The 23,468-nt window shown below is 39.1% G+C and overlaps 1 protein-coding gene across 1 annotated transcript in view; it reads right to left on the reverse strand.

The window, feature by feature from the left end:
* The window catches only part of LOC126473383 (xylosyltransferase oxt), a 100,996-nt gene that overhangs the window by 40,580 nt on the left and 36,948 nt on the right, over positions 1 to 23,468 (reverse strand). Inside the window, exons 7-12 of the mRNA XM_050100391.1 lie at positions 21,867 to 22,173; positions 19,426 to 19,602; positions 9,929 to 10,034; positions 5,072 to 5,274; positions 3,711 to 3,842; positions 1,724 to 1,939 (exon numbers count right to left, since the gene is read on the reverse strand). Of these exons, the coding sequence (XP_049956348.1) occupies positions 1,724 to 1,939; positions 3,711 to 3,842; positions 5,072 to 5,274; positions 9,929 to 10,034; positions 19,426 to 19,602; positions 21,867 to 22,173 (1,141 nt within the window). The remainder of the gene's footprint in view (positions 1 to 1,723; positions 1,940 to 3,710; positions 3,843 to 5,071; positions 5,275 to 9,928; positions 10,035 to 19,425; positions 19,603 to 21,866; positions 22,174 to 23,468) is intronic.

The raw sequence follows: 23,468 nt of genomic DNA on the forward strand, positions 1-23,468 counted from the left end.
TTTATTAAACTAGTGGAAAAATGCTATGAACTTATAAATCAGCCCAAAAATATGGAAGCTTAAAATTTTTCATTTCGGTAAATATTATTATACACTGTAAACTTCCTAAGGGTTACTACACAGTTGCAAAACTGATAAAAACAACCTGGCTTTTCAGCATAAGTTCATGTGTTACAGTTCATATAATTATCTCTGGTTAATAAGCAATATGATAAATTTTACAATGATGTCTGTATGTCACAATGAATGAAAATTAAGAACACAGCAATCATTTAGCACTATCCCAACAAATTTTAAAAATAATTATTTAAACAGTTCATTAAACAGACATGTGGTAACCTTTGTAAAAGACTGATCATGTGATCTTTGTCCCTGAAAACCACATGTTGAAGAGTGTGAATGGAAAGATGAAAAACGGAATCTTCCTGCTATGCTTGAAGACAAACAGATTGACATCAATACAAAGTAAATGTATGGCTGAACTTTTATAGTGTTGACAGCAACTGACTTTATTTACCTAATGTACTCACAGGACCACAATCATAATCAGTCTATCCTACCAGAATTCCAGCTGAAACTTCAGTAACTATGAATGTCTAAAAACAACAGACTTGGGTAATACGCATAATCAAGAAATTGTATGCTTGCAGAGTACTCAAGATCTATTCACCTTATGCCTTGTCTATGCATCATCATGAACAGCAAACAGCATTTGAAGATTCTGCTTTAGTGACAGACAGTCACTCAATAACACTACAGTACCTGAGAACCACAATGAAAAAAAAAAAAATAAATAATACAAAAAAATGCTGTAGCAGTATTTGTGAAGAAATAACAAATGCCAACAAGATTAAACCACCATCTAGCTTGGGGACCCGCTTCATTTAATCTGCAATAACATGCACCAAACTGTTTCAATTCTTGAAAAGCTACTGTGGGTTAGGATGCACTTGTGATGGAACAGGACTTCATATCCCAAAATTATGTCACAATTTTGTATCATGAAATTGTGTCACATGCCTGTAACATGAGAGTTTTCATAATGCAAGTACTTTATTTTAGTTTCTACAGACATGTACCTGTGAATGTCATTTTTATGAATTGGTAATTCTTTGTTGTGTGTTCCTAAAGCTTCAGGGTGATAGAGGCTGGCAACACAGCACACAGAATAGTCGTCTGAAGCCACAAAGAGCCAGCAATACTCCCCAAAGAAAAAATGTAATACAAAACTTTCTTTTTGAACACAAGTCTTATGTGTAGCTGTAGTTGCAAGCTTGTACAAGATGAATAAACTTGTACAACATACATGATCCACAGAGATAAAACATTTTTTGTTTTCTTTTTAAGTGTCTGACAGAGAAGGTAAAGATCATCCAGCAGTCAACAAGACTCATACACTGAAAAATGTAAATTAATTCACTTGGAAGCAGAAACATAAAAGAATATCCTTGAGAGACTGCAAGAAAAGCGAAAAGTGACACCTTTCAAATATAGTATGGCCCAATGACAGGGAACATAGTGATACAACATGTAATCTTCCACCCTGTACAACCTTTGGCGTCTATTATGTTGTAGATGTGGGAACTACAGCTAAAGTAATACAAAATTATTACTAGGCGATCTATAGAAGCTGAGGATATAGCACATAAAATCATTCATACATACTCACGGAAAGGGGCTGGTTCTAGAAAATTACTCGTATATTTAATATTTAGGTACTTACCAAGGTAGTATCATCAACATGAATGTCTGCAACCTGGGCAAGTCTTCCTGCTGGGTCTATCCAGAGAGCTGTCAGATTTAGTGATACTGCTGAATTAGTTCCTAATGCTGGTTCTATCTCAACAGCCAATGCTGGTTCTGAGAAAGGGCCTAAGCTCCGTAGATGATTCCTCAACAGCTGTTCTTTTTGATCGTAATCAGAGCTCACAACTGCCGACTGGAAAATGGAATTAAGATATCACAGATGATTAAAGAACCACCCCTCTTCTGCTTATGTGAGAAGCCAGGTAGACAAATAAACAGAAACAGATAGAAAACTTTAAAAAATATTGATAGTTGTTCTATACACATCTACCATTAGTTTTGGGATTAATAACAACTAAGGATTAGTTGAAATACAGAATCAGTAAAATAACAAAAAAAAGAAAATATTAAAAAAAATTATTGCAGAGACATATGCTGTGCAGCAAGATATGTATTACATCATAACATTTATTGCACTGGATCATTTCAAAACTGGGATTTTCCTGAGCATTTACACTGGTGCAAAATATCCTAAAATACATAGGTTTTGTCTGTATGGAAGACCAAGAGGCAAGACCATCCCATGATTTCAACCCACTAAACTCCGTTCCAAATGCGTCACTGCTTTATCCCATCCCATCAGAAGCAGGGACACCTGTGGAATTATCTATGTCATATATCACGGTCTGACCACAGATTTTTCGGTCTTAGTTTTAACCTGACCTTCACATCTCTACAATGTGAGGAGTCACCAGAAATAACATGTGGTTTGAATTCCATCTTAAACTGTAGGTCCTCTTTGTGTGGTTGGATAACTGCAGTAAGTTAGGGGCATGCAGGGAGCTGAAGTAACGTCCACTACAAAGACTTGCCCCATGCCACTTAGCTACATGAAACTTTTATTACTATCAACTACACTCATAATTAAGTTATGCGAGTTATATTCACACCCGTCTGTTCTTTCTTTTTTTTGCCAGACTCGTCATTTTTGAAAATTAGTTAATAATTCACAATTATTTATGTGCCAAGTCTGGTGCATTTTTTGCTAAATTCAGTACATTTTTTTGCCAAATTTAGTATCTTTTCCTAAGTAATCAGTGTTTTTTTGTCAAATATAGTGTAATTTTTGTGTCAAATTTGAAATTTGGCGACTTGTTTTTGCCAAATTTGGTATTACTTGTCTGAAATATTTGGTGGCTTTCTGCCAAATTTGGTGTTATTTTTTCCATATTCAGTGTTATTTTTTGTGGAATTCAGTGTTATTTTTTCTCAAATTCAGTGTTTTTTTTGCCACATTCAGCATTTTCACTAAGTTCTTTGCTACTTCTTTGCCAATTTTTGTGTTACTTTTTTCTCCCAAATTCAATGTTAACTTTTGCCAAATTCAATGTTGTTCATTTTGCCAAACTCTGTGTTTATTTTTTTTCCAAGTTTGGTGGTGTTTTTGCTAACTTTTGTGCTACTTTTGTCATCATCTCAAAGTTCGTTACACAGGAAATGAATGTCAGTTTAATATTACACAAAGCTCAAACTCAAGAAGATTAAATATCAAAATGCAGTGCTAACATTTAATAACTATCAGCTACAAATATTAATAAGCTACTGTCCTCAGATTTATAACTTTTGATATAGCAAAATTACAAATTTTGTGGTATCTCGTAAAAATCACTAATTTTATATTACTTCACTATAAACAGTTAATTTTGTGATTTTTTCATGTTAGCATTTTTGCATAGTTTTGCTGTCCCCACTTAAAATGCATTTACATTCCGTTTTTGAGGAGGTTGTGAGGTATTTTGAGTTATTTCATTAAAAACAGTTAGTTTTGCATTAATTTTCATGTTACTGTTTTTGCAGAAGTTTCCTGTCCTCACTAAAAATATATTTACATTTCATTTTCTTGTGTTGAGAGATATTCTAATGAACTGTACATTACTCCAAGAAAAAATAATAGCTACAGTTACCTTGATCACAGACTGCAGGGTACCATGGTCAAAATTTCGAATGTGATCCTGAGGCTTTATCCAGGTTTCCAGTCTAACAGTTGCAATTCTGTTTGCTTCTTCTAGTTGTGCCTCAAACAGTATCAATGAGCCCTGCAAATGAAAATTTAACATTTCAGAATGTTAACATTAAGATTTTAAGTAATTTGTTTGAAAAGAAAACCTTTTTTCACTGTCAAAGTCCACATTCTTCATAATTAGGCAGCTTTTCCATACATAAGTCCTGCATCCAATTCATAATATTGCTTATTTGCTGTAGTGCAATAAGTGCTTCATAGTGTAGATAACAGCACGTGAATTTTGTCACCGATTAATTGTTAACGACTGAGAGATTGGCTGCAAATGGTTTGGACAATGATGAATCAGTATTTAACTCCCTTAGACTCAATAACACACAGAACTGTCACACTGCAAGGTGTACAACAGTATTTTTAACTTCTTGGATTAAATCAGAATGAAGAATTTGGAATTTAAGCAGTCATCACTACTTGTTATGTGCCCATCCACAACTCGGCACATCATCTTTAAAGTGGTGTGCCCTCCCAACATTATTATCCCGAAAAAAAAAAAAAAATAAAATAAAATAAAAAAAATAAAAATAAAAAAAATAAATTGTTCAGTTCATGAACATAAAATTGCCAACTTACATCCTGAGACTAAATATCAGCAACTTCAATGTGATGCAGTGTCCTCAGTAAATGAAAGATAACTTAATACTACCAGTTGGTTATAGCATAATAGAAGTGCAGCTACTCATGGAGTTCTAGTGTGGGCTCTAATTACGATATGGCAGTGGAAATTGGTAAATATGCTAATGCATTAATGCAGAACCCATTTACGGTGGAAAAAAAGTAGTTCCATTTTTGGTCACCAATTGCAAATCTGGCACTGTACAGCATCTCGTCGCTGTCTCCAGTGCTCATAAAGAACAAACTGTGTAAGCGGCAGTTAATAATAAAATCATTGTTATACTTTTCTCATTTGTTTGAGCTTTCCCACGCATGTCCCGATGCTTATCCATTACCTATGGAAACATTTCTATATGTCTTTCCTGCATTCTCAGTACCAGATTTGTACTTTGTGGACAAACCTGGAACTAATTTTTTCTAGTGTAAATTGAATTCGCATGAGTACATTAGAATATCTACCACGTTTTGCTGCCATTCCATAATTACATTTTTTTCCATATTTCTGCAAGTAGAATTACAAACACACATTAATATTAAGCCACCTACTCTACATACCAGGGTACTGCAAATTTCATACATAAATGTTTTCACTAAAAATTAGAATCGATTATTCTTTGGCAAATGGAGATTTACCTTGTAGATGTCTTTGAAGTGGTATGAAGTGACCGATACAATTTTCTTCACACTCAGGGAGCACCCATCATTATTAATATTTATATCTTTTGCAGTGAGACGTGCAAGGCTGAAGGCGAGTGTTACAAGTGCATCATCAGGTGATGGGCTGAGATCATCACTGTGGTATGTATTCTGCCAATAACTATTAAGCCCAGTAATACCTACAGAGACATATGGGACAAATTAAAACCAATATAAAAATTGATGATATCAGAACTGATAAGATGAAACAGTTTTGTTATCTCAGTAGTACAATCACAAATGACAATAGAATCTTAATGGAAGTGAAGAGAAGGACTGCTCTAGAGAACAGGCACTTATGACTAATTACAAAAAAAAACCAGCGAACACAGGATTATAGATTTCAGAAAATGCTCTGAAAAATCATTTGGTATGGTGTACTCTGCACTATGAAACTGAAATATGGACTTCAGGTATATTGGAAAGAAACTGAACTCTTCGTTTTCCTTGTCTTCATAGAGTCGACATGTTAGTGGTCGGATGCCCTTCTTGTTGCCATCCCCTCTCCCTCCTTTCCCCACAGAAGGGAACTATATACGCACCATCTGTCTGCACCTAGTGGTACCCCATGTGAAAGTGTGAGAATGTTTACAAGATGTTTGAGAATCGTGTAAATGAGGTGAGACGTGGGTGCAGCCTTGGTATTCACCTAGTCAAATGTGGGAAACTCTTGCTGTTAATCCACTGGCTGAATTCAATCTGAGGCCAGTGCACCAATTCAATCTGAGGCCAGTGCACCAACATGAATCACAGAAGCGACATGCTAACGCATTTGCCTATGTGGGAGGGGGGTCAAACAGGAATCAACTTGAAGCTACTAATATGCTGATGTGGTGGGAAATGACAAGAACAAGCTGGACAGAAAGAAAAATCATCCTGGAAGTCTTAAGGAAAATAATGAAGAGAGGAGATTATTAAAGGAAATGAAGTAGAGAAAAATAAATTTTTGTGGACATGTCATTACACACGACACTATCATTATTAAGTCCGCCCCCCGGTAGCTGAGTGGTCAGCGCGACAGACTGTCAATCCTAAGGGCCCGAGTTCGATTCCCGGCTGGGTCGGAGATTTTCTCCGCTCAGGGACTGGGTGTTGTGTTGTCCTAATCATCATCATTTCATTCCCATCGATGCACAAGTTGCCGAAGTGGCGTCAAATCGAAAGACTTGCACCAGGCGGACGGTCTACTCGACGGGAGGCTCTTGTCACACGCCATTATATCATTATTAACGTACATGAAGGAAAAGTGGTGGGACAGAAAGGGAAAGTACGGCTTATGACAAAGTATTTGGAAGACATCAAGAAATAGAAGGGATGTTAATATTATATGGAACTGAAATGAACAGCTGACAGAACTGAATGGTTGCATTTACAAGTCATCATCCCTTTAGAATACGTACATATGTAGGTAGGTAGGTAGGTAGGTAGGTAGGTAGGTAGGTATGAATGAATGTATGTATATATGTTAATATAATAGAGGGAAACATTCCACGTGGGAAAAATATATCTAAAAACAAAGATGATGTGACTTACCAAACGAAAGCGCTGGCAGGTCGATAGACACACAAACATACATACGAAATTCAAGCTTTCACAACAAACTGTTGCCTCATCAGGAAAGAGGGAAGGAGAAGGAAAGACGAAAGGAAGTGGGTTTTAAGGGAGAGGGTAAGGAGTCATTCCAATCCCGGGAGCGGAAAGACTTACCTTAGGGGGAAAAAAGGACGGGTATACACTCGCACACACACACATATCCATCCACACATATACAGACACAAGCAGACATATTTAAAGACCATATTTAAATATGTCTGCTTGTGTCTGTATATGTGTGGATGGATATGTGTGTGCGTGCGAGTGTATACCTGTCCTTTTTTCCCCCTAAGGTAAGTCTTTCCGCTCCCGGGATTGGAATGACTCCTTACCCTCTCCCTTAAAACCCACATCCTTTCGTCTTTCCCTCTCCTTCCCTCTTTCCTGATGAGGCAACAGTTTGTTGCAAAAGCTTGAATTTCGTATGTATGTTTGTGTTTGTTTGTGTGTCTATCGACCTGCCAGCGCTTTCGTTTGGTAAGTCACATCATCTTTGTTTTTAGATATGTATGTATATATGTACGTATGTACACCTAAGAAATCATGAAATCGAGAATGAGTAGTAACAAAACATTACACAATTCAAACTTTTAACACGATAAACATATATTTCACACTTTTTATTCATCTTACATACAGAGGAAATCAGAACACTGATCTTTAATTAACTACTAACACCAAAGTAACCTCTCACACACACAATCAATAAAAAGTTAAATCAAGAATAAATCTCAATGTAAATAATGTATGGAATAAAAAGTAGAGACTACTCAGTATTGTTTATGTGCCTTCTAATGACTCTGCACCTTCACAATTCAGTGAGTTGTCACCTTTACGCCTCCACCAGAACATTCCACTCCCATATAAATCTCAGTGTTTAAGAAAATACTGGTGGGGTACTATAGTGACACAATGAATTTAATTTTAACAGTCTGTCAGTATGTAAAAAAATGTCATCTGTTCATCCATTGATGTACAGTGCAGCAGTAAAGAGTGGGCATCACTGCTATACTGTGGCAAGCTACTTAGGCAACAATCATTGTCATTTCTGCACACAGCACTAATGCATTAATGATACAGTATTCTGAAAAAGAGTACTAATGTATCCTGGAAAAAAGTTGAACAAAACAGAAGGGGAAAAACTGCAACCAACCACTCTTTTTGATGAATGCTTTATTTTGCCACAATTATTTTCAGGCATAACTCCATCACCTGACAGCACCAAAGATTTATTGAACAAATTTTACCTGAGCATGGACGAAATGTTTTTCATTTTGCAAATCTTTACCTCAAGACCAAAATCACATGAAATTTACACAAGAAATCCTTGCTGCCATCTGCTGATGGGTTCAGGCTTGAAAGTAGTTATGGCAAAATTAAGTGTTCATCAAAAAGTGAGGTTAGTTGTTGTTTTCTCCTGCAGTGATTTTTAGGAAAACAGCTGCGGTTTTCTCAACCCACTGTGGATAACACAAAGCTATGTCTCACAAGAGCTATAGTGGCTATATAATTTTAGGAGAAAAAAAAAACACTAGAAAGTACAAGCAATCAGCATAAATTGAGTAACTTGTTACCTATGTAATGTTTCACTAAATTATCACCTACTAGCCAAACAACAGCATGTTTCACAGAAGAATAGTGTTAGTTATGTGAGACAGAAGTCAGTCGATAGAACCAATCTGTATGAATACCAACAGAGCACCTCTTTCCAGATGAACTGTGATGCGAGGACTACTGAAGCACTGAAGCATTGGAGGAAGCTGAACCTTAGACAGCTGTGGATAGGTCACTGAACATTCATTCCTCTGGCTTTCACAGACACTGTCAGATATATTTAACCACTGGTTAGTCATACAGAAAGTTCAGCTAATGGCCATGTTGCACACCAATGAATGAAGTTAGCTATTGTGCATGCATAGGAACAGGATTTTCATACCATCCTATGTTCTGTAGTTGCTGCAGCCTCCAGTGAGATGGGATAATCAAGTACTGTGCACAAAAGGTTTCATGAAGATGGTGTGTCTGTCAGGAAACTGGATATATTTGTGTTTCTCACCACTTATAATCAAAAGAGTGTTTTTAGTACACTAGATTAATAGATTGATGGATGGCTGCTTCTCACTATAGCTTGAAAGTGACACAATATTTGTTTGGGAAGAAGCCAGAATACATTATGACAGATCAAAGACATGTGTAAGGGATCTTCTAGACATGTAGTGTTATATGAGTGATTACATATCCTTAGATGTCAAACACATCTCCTTTATTTCCATGTGAAACTTAATTCCCCAGTCTGAAGACTTGATAAATTTCATGCTTATATAGGACATAGCGCCAATGGTACTGATTTCTTCTTTAAGGTAACACTGGCACACAGTGGTTATATTGTGAACAAACATCTTAAATAGTCAGTGCATTAAGTGGTTAGTTTAATCTACTGACGTAAATCCCAAAAGGCATGTTTTTGATGTTTTCAGATGTCTAGCAAAACACAGGCATATAAGGAAGGAAACTGAGATACTATCTTAGAATCAGAAACATCTATGCCTCTGCCAGAATGTTAGTTTCACTGATATAACTTGCTGACCCTTGCATCCACTGTGACAGTGTTTTTTGTCACAATGAGGTGATGTCATGCAGATATCTACAGGACTCCTTGGCAGTTGAACTAGACAGCTTGCTATCCTTTTTATCATGTGTCTCAGTACTTAGCAGAATGACACCCATTTTGAAATTTTTTGTAGAGGGGGGAAAAAAATAGAATACTGGACTCCAGAACTACTAGTCCAGATGGATATATGCACTACATGGCTCAAAGGGTAATGGGAGAATCTAAGCAATAAGTAATTGCTTCCACTATAACACCTCATCTGCTCTAGTGCTTCTAAAATTTGCTATAACAATGTCAAAGACAGTGGGTTTGTTTGGGCAGTATGTCATTGTGACTTTTTTATGGAATTAAACTGAGTAATCATTGTATTTCCACTGATTAGAATCATCAGTACACACTGTTGTAAGAACTCAGAGTCAAAACCATTGGTACCATTATCAATGGGCCTGCCTGTTATACATTAAATTCTTCAGCAGTCCACTTCACAAAGACATTTCATATGCTGCAACACTTGTCCTTTTCATACAACAAAACACCAATTTCTGATAATTTTTTACAATATTCATGGTCTCAACAGTTTATCAACTCACTTGCAGTATGTGGACCATACAACCACTCATCCAGCTGGTTTATGATTCCCTGGTTAACAATAGCTTCAAACTTTCGAGCAAAAAACAGCTGTCGCCCTTCTGTTCCCTGGAAAAAAAGCAACAATGCAGTAGAACATTATATATTTTAACATACCATAAATACTTTGTAATGATTAATGATTATAACCTATGGCCAGAGACACATACATCAACAACAAATATCAGAAAAAAAATATTAGAATCAGAAACATCTACGCCTCTGCCAGAATGTTAGTTTCACTGACATAACTTGCTGACCCTTGCATCCACTGTGACAGTGCTTTTTGTCACAATGAGGTGATGTCACGCAGGTGCTATCACACACCATATCCCAGCATGCTCTCTTGTCCAATTGTCAAAGTGTCCTGTAGGAGGTATCTACAGGACTCCTTGGCAGTTTCATTATTATTTCAGTTCTTGGCACTGAAAATATTTGCAGGCATGACATATTAAGATTGCACACATGACAAATTAAGAGAACTAAAACATAGTTAGAAGGTTATTACAAGATAAACATTGCCTGTTTTATTGGAGTAATTCTTCTCTGCTTCTGTTTACTTACAAAAAACAATTTAGAATAGGAATAAGCTACTACTGATGAAACAAATGGTACATTTGACAGTAAATATGGCAGAACATCAGACTTATTTCTTTCTCACATTATTACTGGTTTTAATAAGACACATTTTTTTATTTTCACATCATCATCACTATCACCACCTTCATCTTAAGCAGTGGACCTTTGACATCAACAGCTAAGTCTCCCCTAGACTTAGTCACACATTACAGTCCTCAGTGATAACACATCCATGCTGCTCCTGCAAGTTTTCTATTTATCCACCTTCTATAAGGTGGTCATTTCAGATTTTTTTCTTATATCCAGCAAAGATCTATCTCTGCCTGTCTATCACTCATTTATCTGAATTAGTGTCCCATTCACTTTCATTTCATTTTCATTGCAATAATTATTATATCTTCCCCTCTAGTCTGTTCAGTGGTAAGTCATTCAAGATTTGCACTCAGTCACATTAAATCTGGCTACCACTCAGAAATCAAGCAGTGCCTGAACAGGCACGACTAATGCAGGATGGTGATAAAGTCTTAATCCATTTCTAAGAAATATCAACAATGCAGGGAAAGAAAGACTCCTACTTACCATAAAGAAGACACGTCAAGTTGCAGACAGGCACAATTTAAAGACACTCACATAAAGCTTTTGGCCACAGCCTTCATCATAAAAAGAGATACACACACACACACACACACACACACACACACACACACACACACACACACACACAAGCAAGCACACTTCTCACACAGGACTGACAACTCCTGCATCTCAGACTGGACTGCATCACCACGTAGGATGCAGCACCGATCTGGAGGGGGCAGGGAAGGGAAAGGGATAGTTGTACGGCTGAGTAGGGAGACGAGCTCTGTCTGGTGGAGTGTGTAAGGACTAGAGTGCCAACAGGCACAGCATGAGGAGATTGTGATGCAGGGAGGTGGGCAAAAAAGGAGAGGAGGAGGGAAAGATGGGCAGGTGCATTGGCAGAGGACTGCAAATAAACAGGGAGGAAGATGAGAGTGGGGAGGAGGTGATAAGACAGAGAGGGTGGAAACTGTTGGGTGGAGGGTATGGGGACAATATGTTACTGTAGGTTGAGGCCGGGATAATTACAGGAGTGGAGTATGTGTTGTAAGGTTAACTCCCATCTGCACAGTTCAGAAAAGTTGGTGGTAGACGAAAGGATTCAGACGGCTCAGGTAGTGAAGCGGCCAATGAAATCAAGCGTGTTATGTTCCACTGCATGTTGTGCCATAGGGTGGTCTACTTTGCTCTAGGCAACAGTTTGGTGGTGGCTTCACCCTGGTGGACAGCTGGTTGCACCAATATAAAAGGCTGTGCAATGATTGCAGCAGAGCTGGTAAATGACATGGCAGGTTTCACAGGTGGCCTGGCCCCTGATGTGGCAAGATAAACTTGTGACAGCAGGGATATGATCCTTGTGGCAAGGGGTTGGGATTGTGAGTGGCATAGGGATGGATAGGATGTTGTGGAAGTTGGGTGGGCAATGGAACATCACTTTAGGAGGGGGGGGGGGGGAGTATCTCGGGTAGGATGTTCCTCATTTCAGGCCATGATGATAGATAACCAAAGCTCTGGCAAAGGATGTGATTCAGGTGTTCCAGTCCGAGGTGATAATGGGTGATGAAGGGTCACTCCTTTGTGGCTTGTTCTTGTGGGTGGTGGGAGGATTTGGAGTATGAGGGGAAATGGCATGGGAGATCTGTTTGCGGACTACGTCTGGGGGATAGTGCCTGTCTGTGAAGGGCTTTGTGAGACCTCAGCATACTGAGTAAGGGAGTTGTGGCACTGCAGAGTTTGAGAGATGGAACCTCCAGCGGGTATCGAAGTCATATTTAGTTAGTAGCATCTTTGGAAAGAACACACACCAAGTTTCAGCCATATTGGTCTATTTCTGTGTGTTTGGCATTCATGTGAATCAAGGAAGTTGAGTGACTGTCAATAATTGGATGAAAAATAATTTTGTGTGGTGATTAAACATTACTTTATGAAAGGCAAAACGCCTCAGGAGACTAAAGAGAAGCTTGATAAACATTACAGTGACTCTGCACCTTCAATTAGAACATTTTATCAGTGGTTTCAAAATTTTTAGAGTGGTCATATGGGCACAAGTGATGCTGAACGTTCTGGACACCTTGTGGAGGTTACGACTCCAGAAATCATTGATAAAATCCATGATATGGTGATGGATCACAGAAGAGTTAAGGTGCGTGAGATTGCTAGTGTTGTGGGCATCTCGAATGAATGGGTACATAATATTTTGCATAAACATTTGGACATGAGAAAGCTCTCTGCAAGATGGGTTCTGCGATTCTCTTGCCTGATCAAAAACTGAATCGTGTGAACTATTGCAAGGATGGTTTGCAGCTGTCCAGGAAGAATACACAGGACTTTAAGCATTGTTTCATCACTGTGTGGATGAAACATGGATACATTACTACACTCCTGAGACCAAAGAACAATCTAAACAGTAGGTTACCAAGGGAGAATCTGCAACAAAAAGGTGAAGACCATTCTTTCAGCTGTAAAGGTTATGGCGACTGCCTTTTGGGATTCACAAGGGATAATCCTCATCAACTATCTGGAAAAGGGTAAAACTATTACAGGTGCAAATTATTCATCATTATTGGACCATTTGAAACCGAGCTGCAAGAAAAACGCCGGTGATTGGACCGCAAAAAAGTCCTTTTCCATTACGAAAATGCACCAGAACACACCTCAACAGTTGTGGTCACAAAATTAATGGAAATGGGATTCCAACTCATTTCACATCCCCCCTATTCTCCAGACTTGGCTCCCTTGGACTACTATTTGTTCCCCAATTTGAAGAAATGGCTGGCGGGACAAGGATTTTATTCAAACAAGGAGGTGATTGCAGCAACTAATAGCTATTTTGCAGACTTGGACAATTCCTATTATTTGGAAGGGATCAAAAAATTAGAACAGCATTGGACGAAGTTTATAAGTCTAAAATGAGACTATGTAGAAAAATTAAAAAGGTTTACCCCAAACATGTAAGTAGTTTTTATTTTTTCCACAGACTTTTCAAACGCCTCTCATATATGGGAGGCTATTTTAGATTTCTAAGAAGTAATGGATTTATTTACATAATTATAATCTATTTCTGCAATAACATAGGCCTATTTTTTTAAAATTTAATCAGGAAGATTGCATACAACAGAAAACGTGTGGGTGCTGTTAGCGGGCAACTCTGTGGTTTACCTTATCCAGAGGTGCAACAGGATTTCTCCCAGAAATTTCACAAGCCAGCACCAACAAGAGCAAACATACAGGATGTGCAAGAAGTCCCTGTACCCACTGTTATCAAATGTGTATTGATTTTTTTCGTTTCAGCACAAGTCTTACTTGCGTATTAAGTGTCCAGTATATTGGTATGTTGTCCAACATACTGTAAACACATTTCCTATGCCTCCATGTTTTTCTTGACTTATTTTTGAGCAAGTCCAGTGTTATAATGTGAAATGCATCCTCAACAGCATTACACAGTTCTTTGTTTGTAGCATAACAATGTGCAGATACAGGGTGTTTCAAAAATGACCAGTATATTTGAAACAGCAATAAAAACTAAACAAGCAGCGATAGAAATACACCGTTTGTTGCAATATGCTTGGGACAACAGTACATTTTCAGGCGGACAAACTTTCGAAATTACAGTAGTTACAATTTTCAACAACAGATGGCGCTGCAAGTGATGTGAAAGATATAGAAGACAACGCAGTCTGTGGGTGCGCCATTCTGTACGTTGTCTTTCTGCTGTAAGCGTGTGCTGTTCACAACGTGCAAGTGTGCTGTAGACAACATGGTTTATTCCTTAGAACAGAGGATTTTTCTGGTGTTGGAATTCCACCACCTAGAACACAGTGTTGTTGCAACAAGACGAAGTTTTCAACGGAGGTTTAATGTAACCAAAGGACCGAAAAGCGATACAATAAAGGATCTGTTTGAAAAATTTCAACGGACTGGGAATGTGACGGATGAACGTGCTGGAAAGGTAGGGCGACCGCGTACGGCAACCACAGAGGGCAACGCGCAGCTAGTGCAGCAGGTGATCCAACAGCGGCCTCAGGTTTCCGTTCGCCGTGTTGCAGCTGCGGTCCAAATGACGCCAACGTCCACGTAACGTCTCATGCGCCAGAGTTTACAGCTCTATCCATACAAAATTCAAACGCGGCAACCCCTCAGCGCCGCTACCATTGCTGTACGAGAGACATTCGCTAACGATATAGTGCACAGGATTGATGACGGCGATATGCATGTGGGCAGCATTTGGTTTACTGACGAAGCTTATTTTTACCTGGAGGGCTTCGTCAATAAACAGAACTGGCGCATATGGGGAACCGAAAAGCCCCATGTTGCAGTCCCATCGTCCCTGCATCCTCAAAAAGTACTGGTCTGGGCCGCCATTTCTTCCAAAGGAATCATTGGCCCATTTTTCAGATCCGAAACGATTACTGCATCACGCTATCTGGACATTCTTCGTGAATTTGTGGCGGTACAAACTGCCTTAGACGACACTGCGAACACCTCGTGGTTTATGCAAGATGGTGCCCGGCCACATCGCACGGCCGACGTCTTTAATTTCCTGAATGAATATTTCGATGATCGTGTGATTGCTTTGGGCTATCCGAAACATACAGGAGGCGGCGTGGATTGGCCTCCCTATTCGCCAGACATGAACCCCTGTGACTTCTTTCTGTGGGGACACTTGAAAGACCAGGTGTACCGCCAGAATCCAGAAACAATTGAACAGCTGAAGCAGTACATCTCATCTGCATTTGAAGCCATTCCGCCAGACACGTTGTCAAAGGTTTCGGGTAATTTCATTCAGAGACTACGCCATATTATTGCTACGCATGGTGGATATGTGGAAAATATCGTACTATAGAGTTTCCCAGACCGCAGCGCCATCTGTTGTTGAAAATTGTAACTACTGTAATTTCGAAAGTTTGTCTGCCTGAAAATGTACTGTTGTCCCAAGCATATTGCAACAAACGGTGTATTTCTATCGCTGCTCGTTTAGTTTTTATTGCCGTTTCAAATATACCGGTCATTTTTGAAACACCCTGTACATGTGCCTTAATGACTCCCCATAATGAGTTAGGTGTGGCAAGGTCAGGACTGCTTGGTGGCCATTTCAAGGGAGCTGGTGTTGCTGAACCATGACCTATCCACCACTATGAATAGTGTTCATTTTGGAACTAGTACACCGCAAGAGTTTAGTGAGGAGGCACTCCACCTTGCTGCAACATATGCGTTTTGTGAGGCCCCTTTCCTCAAGTTGAGGTATTAGTTATGTTTGTAATACGCATAAATAATGTGCACCATTCACAGTCCTTTTAAAAATGTATGGGTCAAGCAGATGTTGTGATGTCACTGTTGCCCACATCATTACATGAGGCGGGTTCCATTTTAACTCAAAAGTGTAATGAGGATTCAATATTTCTAGCACATGGGCTGCAATAAATGGCACATTCATCTGAAAACACAATATTGTCATGGTTCACTGCATTTGGAAATTGAGTCAACAAAGCATGGCATGATAAAATGCACTCATTCCGGTCTGAACCTGATAATTTGTTTACAAATGTCAGCCCAAAAGGTCTTCATATGATCTCACATTGTTGTCACTGATATACTGAGTTCCAGTGTCAACTTCAACTTCATAGGAGATTGTTCTGACAAAGCAGAGATTCCGGAACATGTTTCTTCTCATGTCTTCTTCCTTCCACTCTGTGGCGTGTCTTTAACACTGCCAAAGGCAAAAGCACATCTTTCCCAATTCAGAATTGTTGCCTCTAGTGGTGGAGTCTCATTAAAGCTTTCCTCAAATGCTCGCATGGTCTGTCTCATTGCCCTGTGTGTTGTCATTCATGAGCCCACACATGTTACTAAGTGCTCCTCAATATTATAACTATAACCGCTCACATCTGCCGTGGCTAAAAATTAGAATTTGGCTGCAACTGCGAAAACATGTCAACATGAATACAAATGACAAGAAGTAGCATAGCTACCAACATGCATAACAACATTTGATACTAAGCAGGTGTTACAGGTGTATAGGGACTTCTCATCCACCCTGTACAGTTACTTGTCAATAAGTTCTAAAGAACTAGAAACACTGCTGAGGTATCATACTCCATGAGACCTCCTGTAGCTCCAAGAGACACTGAAGTGAATAAGAGAGACAATCGAGAAAAGCAAAATGCATCAACTCTTCATTTAAGCAATGAATTTGACACGCCAAAATCAAAGTTTTGAAAGTTTTACACCACATTAAGATGTTTCACAAATTAGACCACAAGAAGATAATGCATATGTGTTATGATTTGACAGAAGCTGTGCACAACAAACACCTTACAGATTACAGGTTGTTTGCTGGCAAAATCACATTCCATATCTGCAGGAAAGTTAACATAAATAGCAGCCACGTAAGGAATAAAAAGCCAGCTCAAGCTATCACTGATGGTGAACAGACACACCAAAAGTGAATGTGTGTGAAGCCAGCTCATGCTACCACTGAATGGCAAAAACACACACCAAAAGTGGTGTTTGTGGTTCGGATTCCAAAAGACTATAGTTTATGGACTCTTCAGTTTTGCAAAAGAGACAATTAGAGGAAATATTTACCTTGATATGCTGGAGCGATTCCTGGAACCATGATTCAGCAAGAAGGCATTGTGGACATTCTTGTGTTCCAACAGGATGGGGAATCCCCTCATTTTACTCTCATAGGAAGGGAGTGCTGGTAACTCAATCGAAGATTCACCAACAGATTGATGGGCAGAGGTTCAGCAAGACTTTGGCCATCATGTTCACCTGATTTGACCCCTTTGGATTTCTTCGCTTGGGGGTTACATAGCGTCAAGGTTGTGCAAAATGTGGTAAAGGATCTAAGAGATTGAATTCAGGATACAGCATTGCCTATTTCACAAGATATAATTCAGAAGGTATTCAGGGCTGTTCTTCAACGATGGGAGGAATATATCGAAATGTATGGAGGCCATGTTGAACTGCGTTTATGCAAATGCATCCATTATTTCTTAGAAATGTATTGAGATGCTATGACCACATTGCATTGAGGCACAGTATAGCAAACTGGACCATACTGTACAGCCAAGAATATGATCCACCAAGCTGCAGTTGCTTACATTCCAAAGTCTCCAGGCAAACTTTGAACACTGGAGGAGTAAGGTGTGCTGCTCTGCAATTATGGGTAAGCATCCAGCTCAGTACATGCTGACCCCTGCAGAGAATCACAGCCTTTTATGCAGTGAGGGCCAAATGTTTTCAAATTATGAAGGAGACCAAAATAGATTGTGGAATATGAGAGACCATTAGGAGAATTTCTGGCACGATTACAGATGCTCATTTACTAATATAATGATAAATTAAGTCTCTACTTAAACCAGAGGGATGGAAATGGAAATGTCGTGTGGCTAGGGCCTCCCAGGGATGAAGCTCTGGGAATTGGAGAACATTTTGCACGAGTGATCACCAGTGTCAATAAAGAACTAATGCTGAGAGGGACAGTTGGGACTTCAGTTTCAATACTGTGGGGCTACACAACTGGCCTTTCTCAAGTTGGATTCAGCATTTTCTACAGTTAACAACATGCCATTTGATCAAGACAGTCATTGTAGCACTTCACGAGGGACATCCTCTTTAATTTGGGACAAATTATGCTTTTCCTACTCAATGGGGCGTGATCCTAATACCTCTCCTGAAACAATGAAAGGACATAGTAGTGTTGCCCTCACTAGCTGTGTAGAAAAGATCACGGAGTGATCATGAATCATTGGCTTGTCTGGGTTCTCAAATCTAGAAGTTCATAAGTAGCTTCCAGTGTGGACACAGGAAGTATTCTTCTGCCACTGATAGCGTGACCCTCTTGGAGGTGGCTTTATAGGAGGCTTAACTAATTAGGCATCATGCAGGTGGTACTTTCCTGCATCTTGGAAAGATCTATAACATCTCTTGGAGGCATAAAATTCTCATGCAGCTCCATAAATGGGTCTCTGGGGTCATTTCCCCACAAGACTTTTCCTGTGTTCTTTTGTGCACATTTATTTTGTAGCATTTTATTATTATATACATTATTTTCAAAACTTTTTGCAGCACAGATCAGATCAGGCATCAATGACCACATTGTTTGGTACCCTGCACCCAAACAGCAGTGGCAGCAATAACCTAACATCACACTATTGCAAATACAACAACACTAACCAACAGTTGCCATTTATCAAGTCCACATACCTAATACTGGCTATATAACAATATGAGAGAGGGAAAGTTGCTACTCACCATATAGCAGAGACGCTGAGCCGTGATAGGCACAATAAAAAGATTCACACAATCATAGCTTTCGGCCATTAAGGCCTTTGACAGCAGTAGACACACATACAAACACGCACACACACACTCACGCAAGCACAACTTGCATACACATCTGCAGTCTCAGAGAGCTGAAACTACACTGCAGTGTGTATGTGTGTCGACTGCTGACAAAGGCCTTAATGGCTGAAAGCTATGATTGTGTGAATCTTTTTATCGTGCCTATCGCGGCTCAGCATCTCTGATATATGGTGAGTAGCAAACTTTCCTTCTCTCATACTGTTACATTCCAACCTGGATTTTCCATTGTTTAATACTGGCTATGTTTTTTAAATATTAAAATTTTCAATTACTTTACAAATGTATGGGCACTTTGTTTTTATCATGCTCAGTCACTTAAATTTTTGTTTTTACTAAATAAATGGTTGTTAAAACTACAACAGTAGTGAATAACACATCTCATTTCAAAAAAAGTAAATAGTTAAGCATATACTTCTCAATGTTATAATAATACCTGGAGGCGTGGCCAATCATCAATCCTGAAATCATTGGGACTGCAACCACACCAATCAACAACATGTTTGTACTGACATTTGCATCCCAGTCGCCGTTTCCAGTTGGTCACATGTAGGTTGTTGTCTACATACGTGTTGCAAAAACGTGAGTTCCGCAGCACAGTGTGGAAGAAAGTCTGAAACAACAGACTGTGAGGAGCAGCAAACCAATACCAAATATGATATGAGATACTTGCAAATGTAGCACAGATATTTAATAATTCATCCTTGTAGAAGGAATTGTGCGATAAATAAAATATAAGAGGAGCATTCAATGAGTAATGGAAATATTTTTTTCTGGAAGCAGGGTGGTTTTATTCAGCATTCCAATACACCACATTATTCCCCATTCTTTCGGCTACATATCCTGTTTTTTGAAATAATCTCCATTCTATGCAACAGACCTATGCCACCTATGGTAGTGTCTGTTTACCTGCATGGTACCATTCTACAGGTCAATGTTGGAGTCAACATGCTGCTGCATCAATAACCTGCCCACCATGTGCGTACTGCTTCCTGCCTGGGCCAAACAGATGGAAATTGAAAGGTCCGAGATCCGGGCTGTAGGGTAGATGAGCATGAGGCGCCACATTGTCATAGAGGAGAAGAAGTTTGTTTGCATTTTTGTTGCAATGAACATGCTGAAGTCATTTGTTCTATTTCCTGAAAGCAGCACAATGCACTTCCAAGTTGATCATTGCACCATGAGGGAGGACAACAAATGGAACAACACCATCAGAATCCCAGAAGATCATCGTCATGATTTCCACTTGAGGATGAGGATTTGAACTTTTTCTTTGGGGGAGAGGTGGTGTCACGCCACTCCATGTATTGCCATTCTGTTTCCACTTCAAAGTCAACCCATATTTTATTGTTCATGATGATGCTCGACAAAAAATCGTAGTGATCAGTCTTGTAACGTGCAAGCAATTCCACAGATGGCCCTTAGTTGCTCTTTATGGTCCTCTGTTAGATGGTGAGGCATCCAGCGGGCACACACCTTTGAGTACCCCAACTGGTGGACATGTGTGTCAGCATTACCAACAGAGATGTCCAGCTGTGCAGCAAGGCATTATTCGTTTGTGATCCATCAATAGCATTGAATGAGAGTTTCCGCAACATTCCAACACTGCAGGAGTGACACCTGTGTGTGGCTGGCCAGCACTCGGAAAATCTGACAGGTTTGGGCGACTTTGTTCCGAAGATGACAGGTGCCTCGTCCAACGACTCAAATGCTTTTGTTCACTGTCAGGTCTCCATAGACATTCTACAAGTGCCTATGAATACCTGGGATGCTCTGTTTGTCTGTAAAAAGAAACTCAATAACAGCTCTCTGCTTGGAATGCACCTCCTTTACTATATACATATAGCACCTCTATCTATTGGAACTTAACTAGAGGCTGATGCAGGAATATTCCACGATGCCCCAAAACAAATCCCGCATTTTTTCAACTGAAATTGGCAGACAAAACATGAAATTGGCTGAGAAAAAACATGTTTGCATTACTTATTGAATGCCCCTCATACTAACAATCAGAGATATTTTGCATCTCTGAGCTGACTAAGATCACAAATGATGATGAATATAGTTGAACAGCTGACCAGTACTCCCTTCAGGACATGAAATGAGTAGTACTGTTATATATAAAAAGTCATTAGGATGATGATACCAGTTGTATTGAGGTTGGGGGTTGACAAAGATGAAGGGGGAGGTATCTGATGGTACAGTACATTGGTAAGCACTGCGCTATCTCCAACAAAAAAAGGTCTAATTGGATGACTATTTCTGTTTCATGAAGAATATTTTACTTATTTTAACCACATTCTTCTCTAGGTAAAAACAGCATGTGTGCTTATGGCCAGGCTATTGAGTGCCCTACACACAAAATCATCATCATTATCTGGTCCTCTTCCTTTTTTCTTATGGTAAAGTCTCCTGTTGCTTCAGGTGAGAGAGAGCACACAATAAATGGAGCATATGCCCAATATTATGAAGACAAGAATGGGAACTGACAATGACATTGACAAGAAAACTGTTTCTGTGTTTCAGGCTAATGTGAGAAATATATTTTAGGATGGGTAGATTAATATTTGAATTACGACCCTAATAATTATAAGGCCACACTGCTTTGTCTCTCTAAATTTTTCTCTGAATCCCTACACAGTTTTCAGTCACAAACACTAATATAGTCTACATCATGACCACTGCAAAGCCTTCTTGCAAAAACACCTACCCTCTGATCTTAATATTAAAAGTAATGTTTCATAACTGGCACTCCCAAATAAATCACTGTATTTTGCCAAGTCTTTTTATCCATCTTAATTCAGTTCATAGCTTTCATTTCAATTTTTGTTTTACAAAATCATTAGTTTCACAGAATAAAAATAGTTTTCTTTTTACCTCAGCAGGCAATAAAGTGTGGTGAAATACTACAGCAAGACCACTAAGCAGAGGATCTTCAGTTGATGCATTGCTTGCTACATAGGCCACAAACTGTCGTGACAGAGCAACCCAGTCACTTCCACCATCAACCTGTATTCCCCATGGGAGTCGGCGATCTCCAGTGCGCCACATATGCGCATCACATTCTACAAATGTCTTGTCAAGTCCTTGCTTCTGAATAAAGCGCTGGACTTCACGACCATGAGACTTGACAAAATTGCGACCTTTGTTGGCGGTCAAAAATTCAACCAGTTCTCTGTCTGTCCTGTTGGAAAAAAAGACTGATTATATTTAGTTACTAATGGAGGACAAAAGATAGGAACAGCCTAACTTTAAATGTCATACTATAACAGGAATTTACAAAAGAAAATAGATTAGCAACAAGGAACTATGTAAGCCACAGCAGTAATAAACATGAAGCATAAAATACGAAAAAAAATCAGACATTTATAATCATTTTATTATTGTGATCCCATATCAGATTAATTTTACATGTTAACAATCAACCTGGAGGTAGATGTGACATGACACTAATGTTTCTTTCTTATTCACTTATTTAACTAGGGATCGCATGACTCTAACTGTCTCCTTACTTCTAATCTAATACTTGATCGATATTCCAAATGTATTTCCTGTACGATTGTTTCCTCTCTTCTGTCCACATAATTTCTATTTTAAGTTTTGGTTCTCCCAACTTATTCCCAGGCAGGTTGTGCTCATGACTCTTCATAACTGATCACCACCTGCTGCAGGTCCCTTTCTGCTTATGTGAGCCAGTCCACCTGTGTGTGTGTGTGTGTGTGTGTATGTGTGCGCGCGCGCGCATGCGCATGCACGCATTCCACATTGTCTTTGACCAGATCAAGTTTTCCTCATAACATTTCTTTCTTTGACCTGCAGTTCTTATTAAGCCCTTTCTTGTTCACTGTAAAACCATGCTGCTACATTTAACACTCCTGATTCTTTGATAGCGTAATGGCATTAGATGCTTTTTTTCCCTTTTTCAAAAACCACATTAGAATTGTGATCAACTGAAAATGTTTATTTTTTATAATTTTATTTTTGTTATTTAGGATTGGAAAGCTTATGGTATGAATATCTCCCAGGGCCCTTTTGTGAGATGTTATTTTGGTAGTAAGTGTATTTCCCATTGTAAAAATGAAGTGATTTTTTCCAACTTCACAGCTAACAACAGCAGCAATCTCACAACAAACATAAACTGATCGTTGTGGCAGTTTATATCCACCTGGTGCAATGTACTACCAGTAGATGTCTGTCATGTCCAGTGGTTGTAAGACACTCCCCAAAAGCATTGTAAAACCATTAAGTTGTTGGCAAGTATGCTTCTCAAGGCCCACAAAAGACATACCAATTTTGTAGTAAGCCTCTTTGAGAAACTACTTTGGTGGTAATAAAACTTAGCAAGAACCTCTGAAACAAAGTTACTTGGTGGGACGTATACTTTCCATGGCCCAAAAAGCTATATTTCACAACACAATTACAGTAGGTGCAGCAGAGTACCTCTCCTTGCTAGGAGTGTAAAGAAGTGGTACAATGTAT

This window comes from Schistocerca serialis, chromosome 4 (assembly GCF_023864345.2).
Source record: "Schistocerca serialis cubense isolate TAMUIC-IGC-003099 chromosome 4, iqSchSeri2.2, whole genome shotgun sequence".
Classification (NCBI taxonomy): Eukaryota; Metazoa; Arthropoda; class Insecta; order Orthoptera; family Acrididae; genus Schistocerca; species Schistocerca serialis.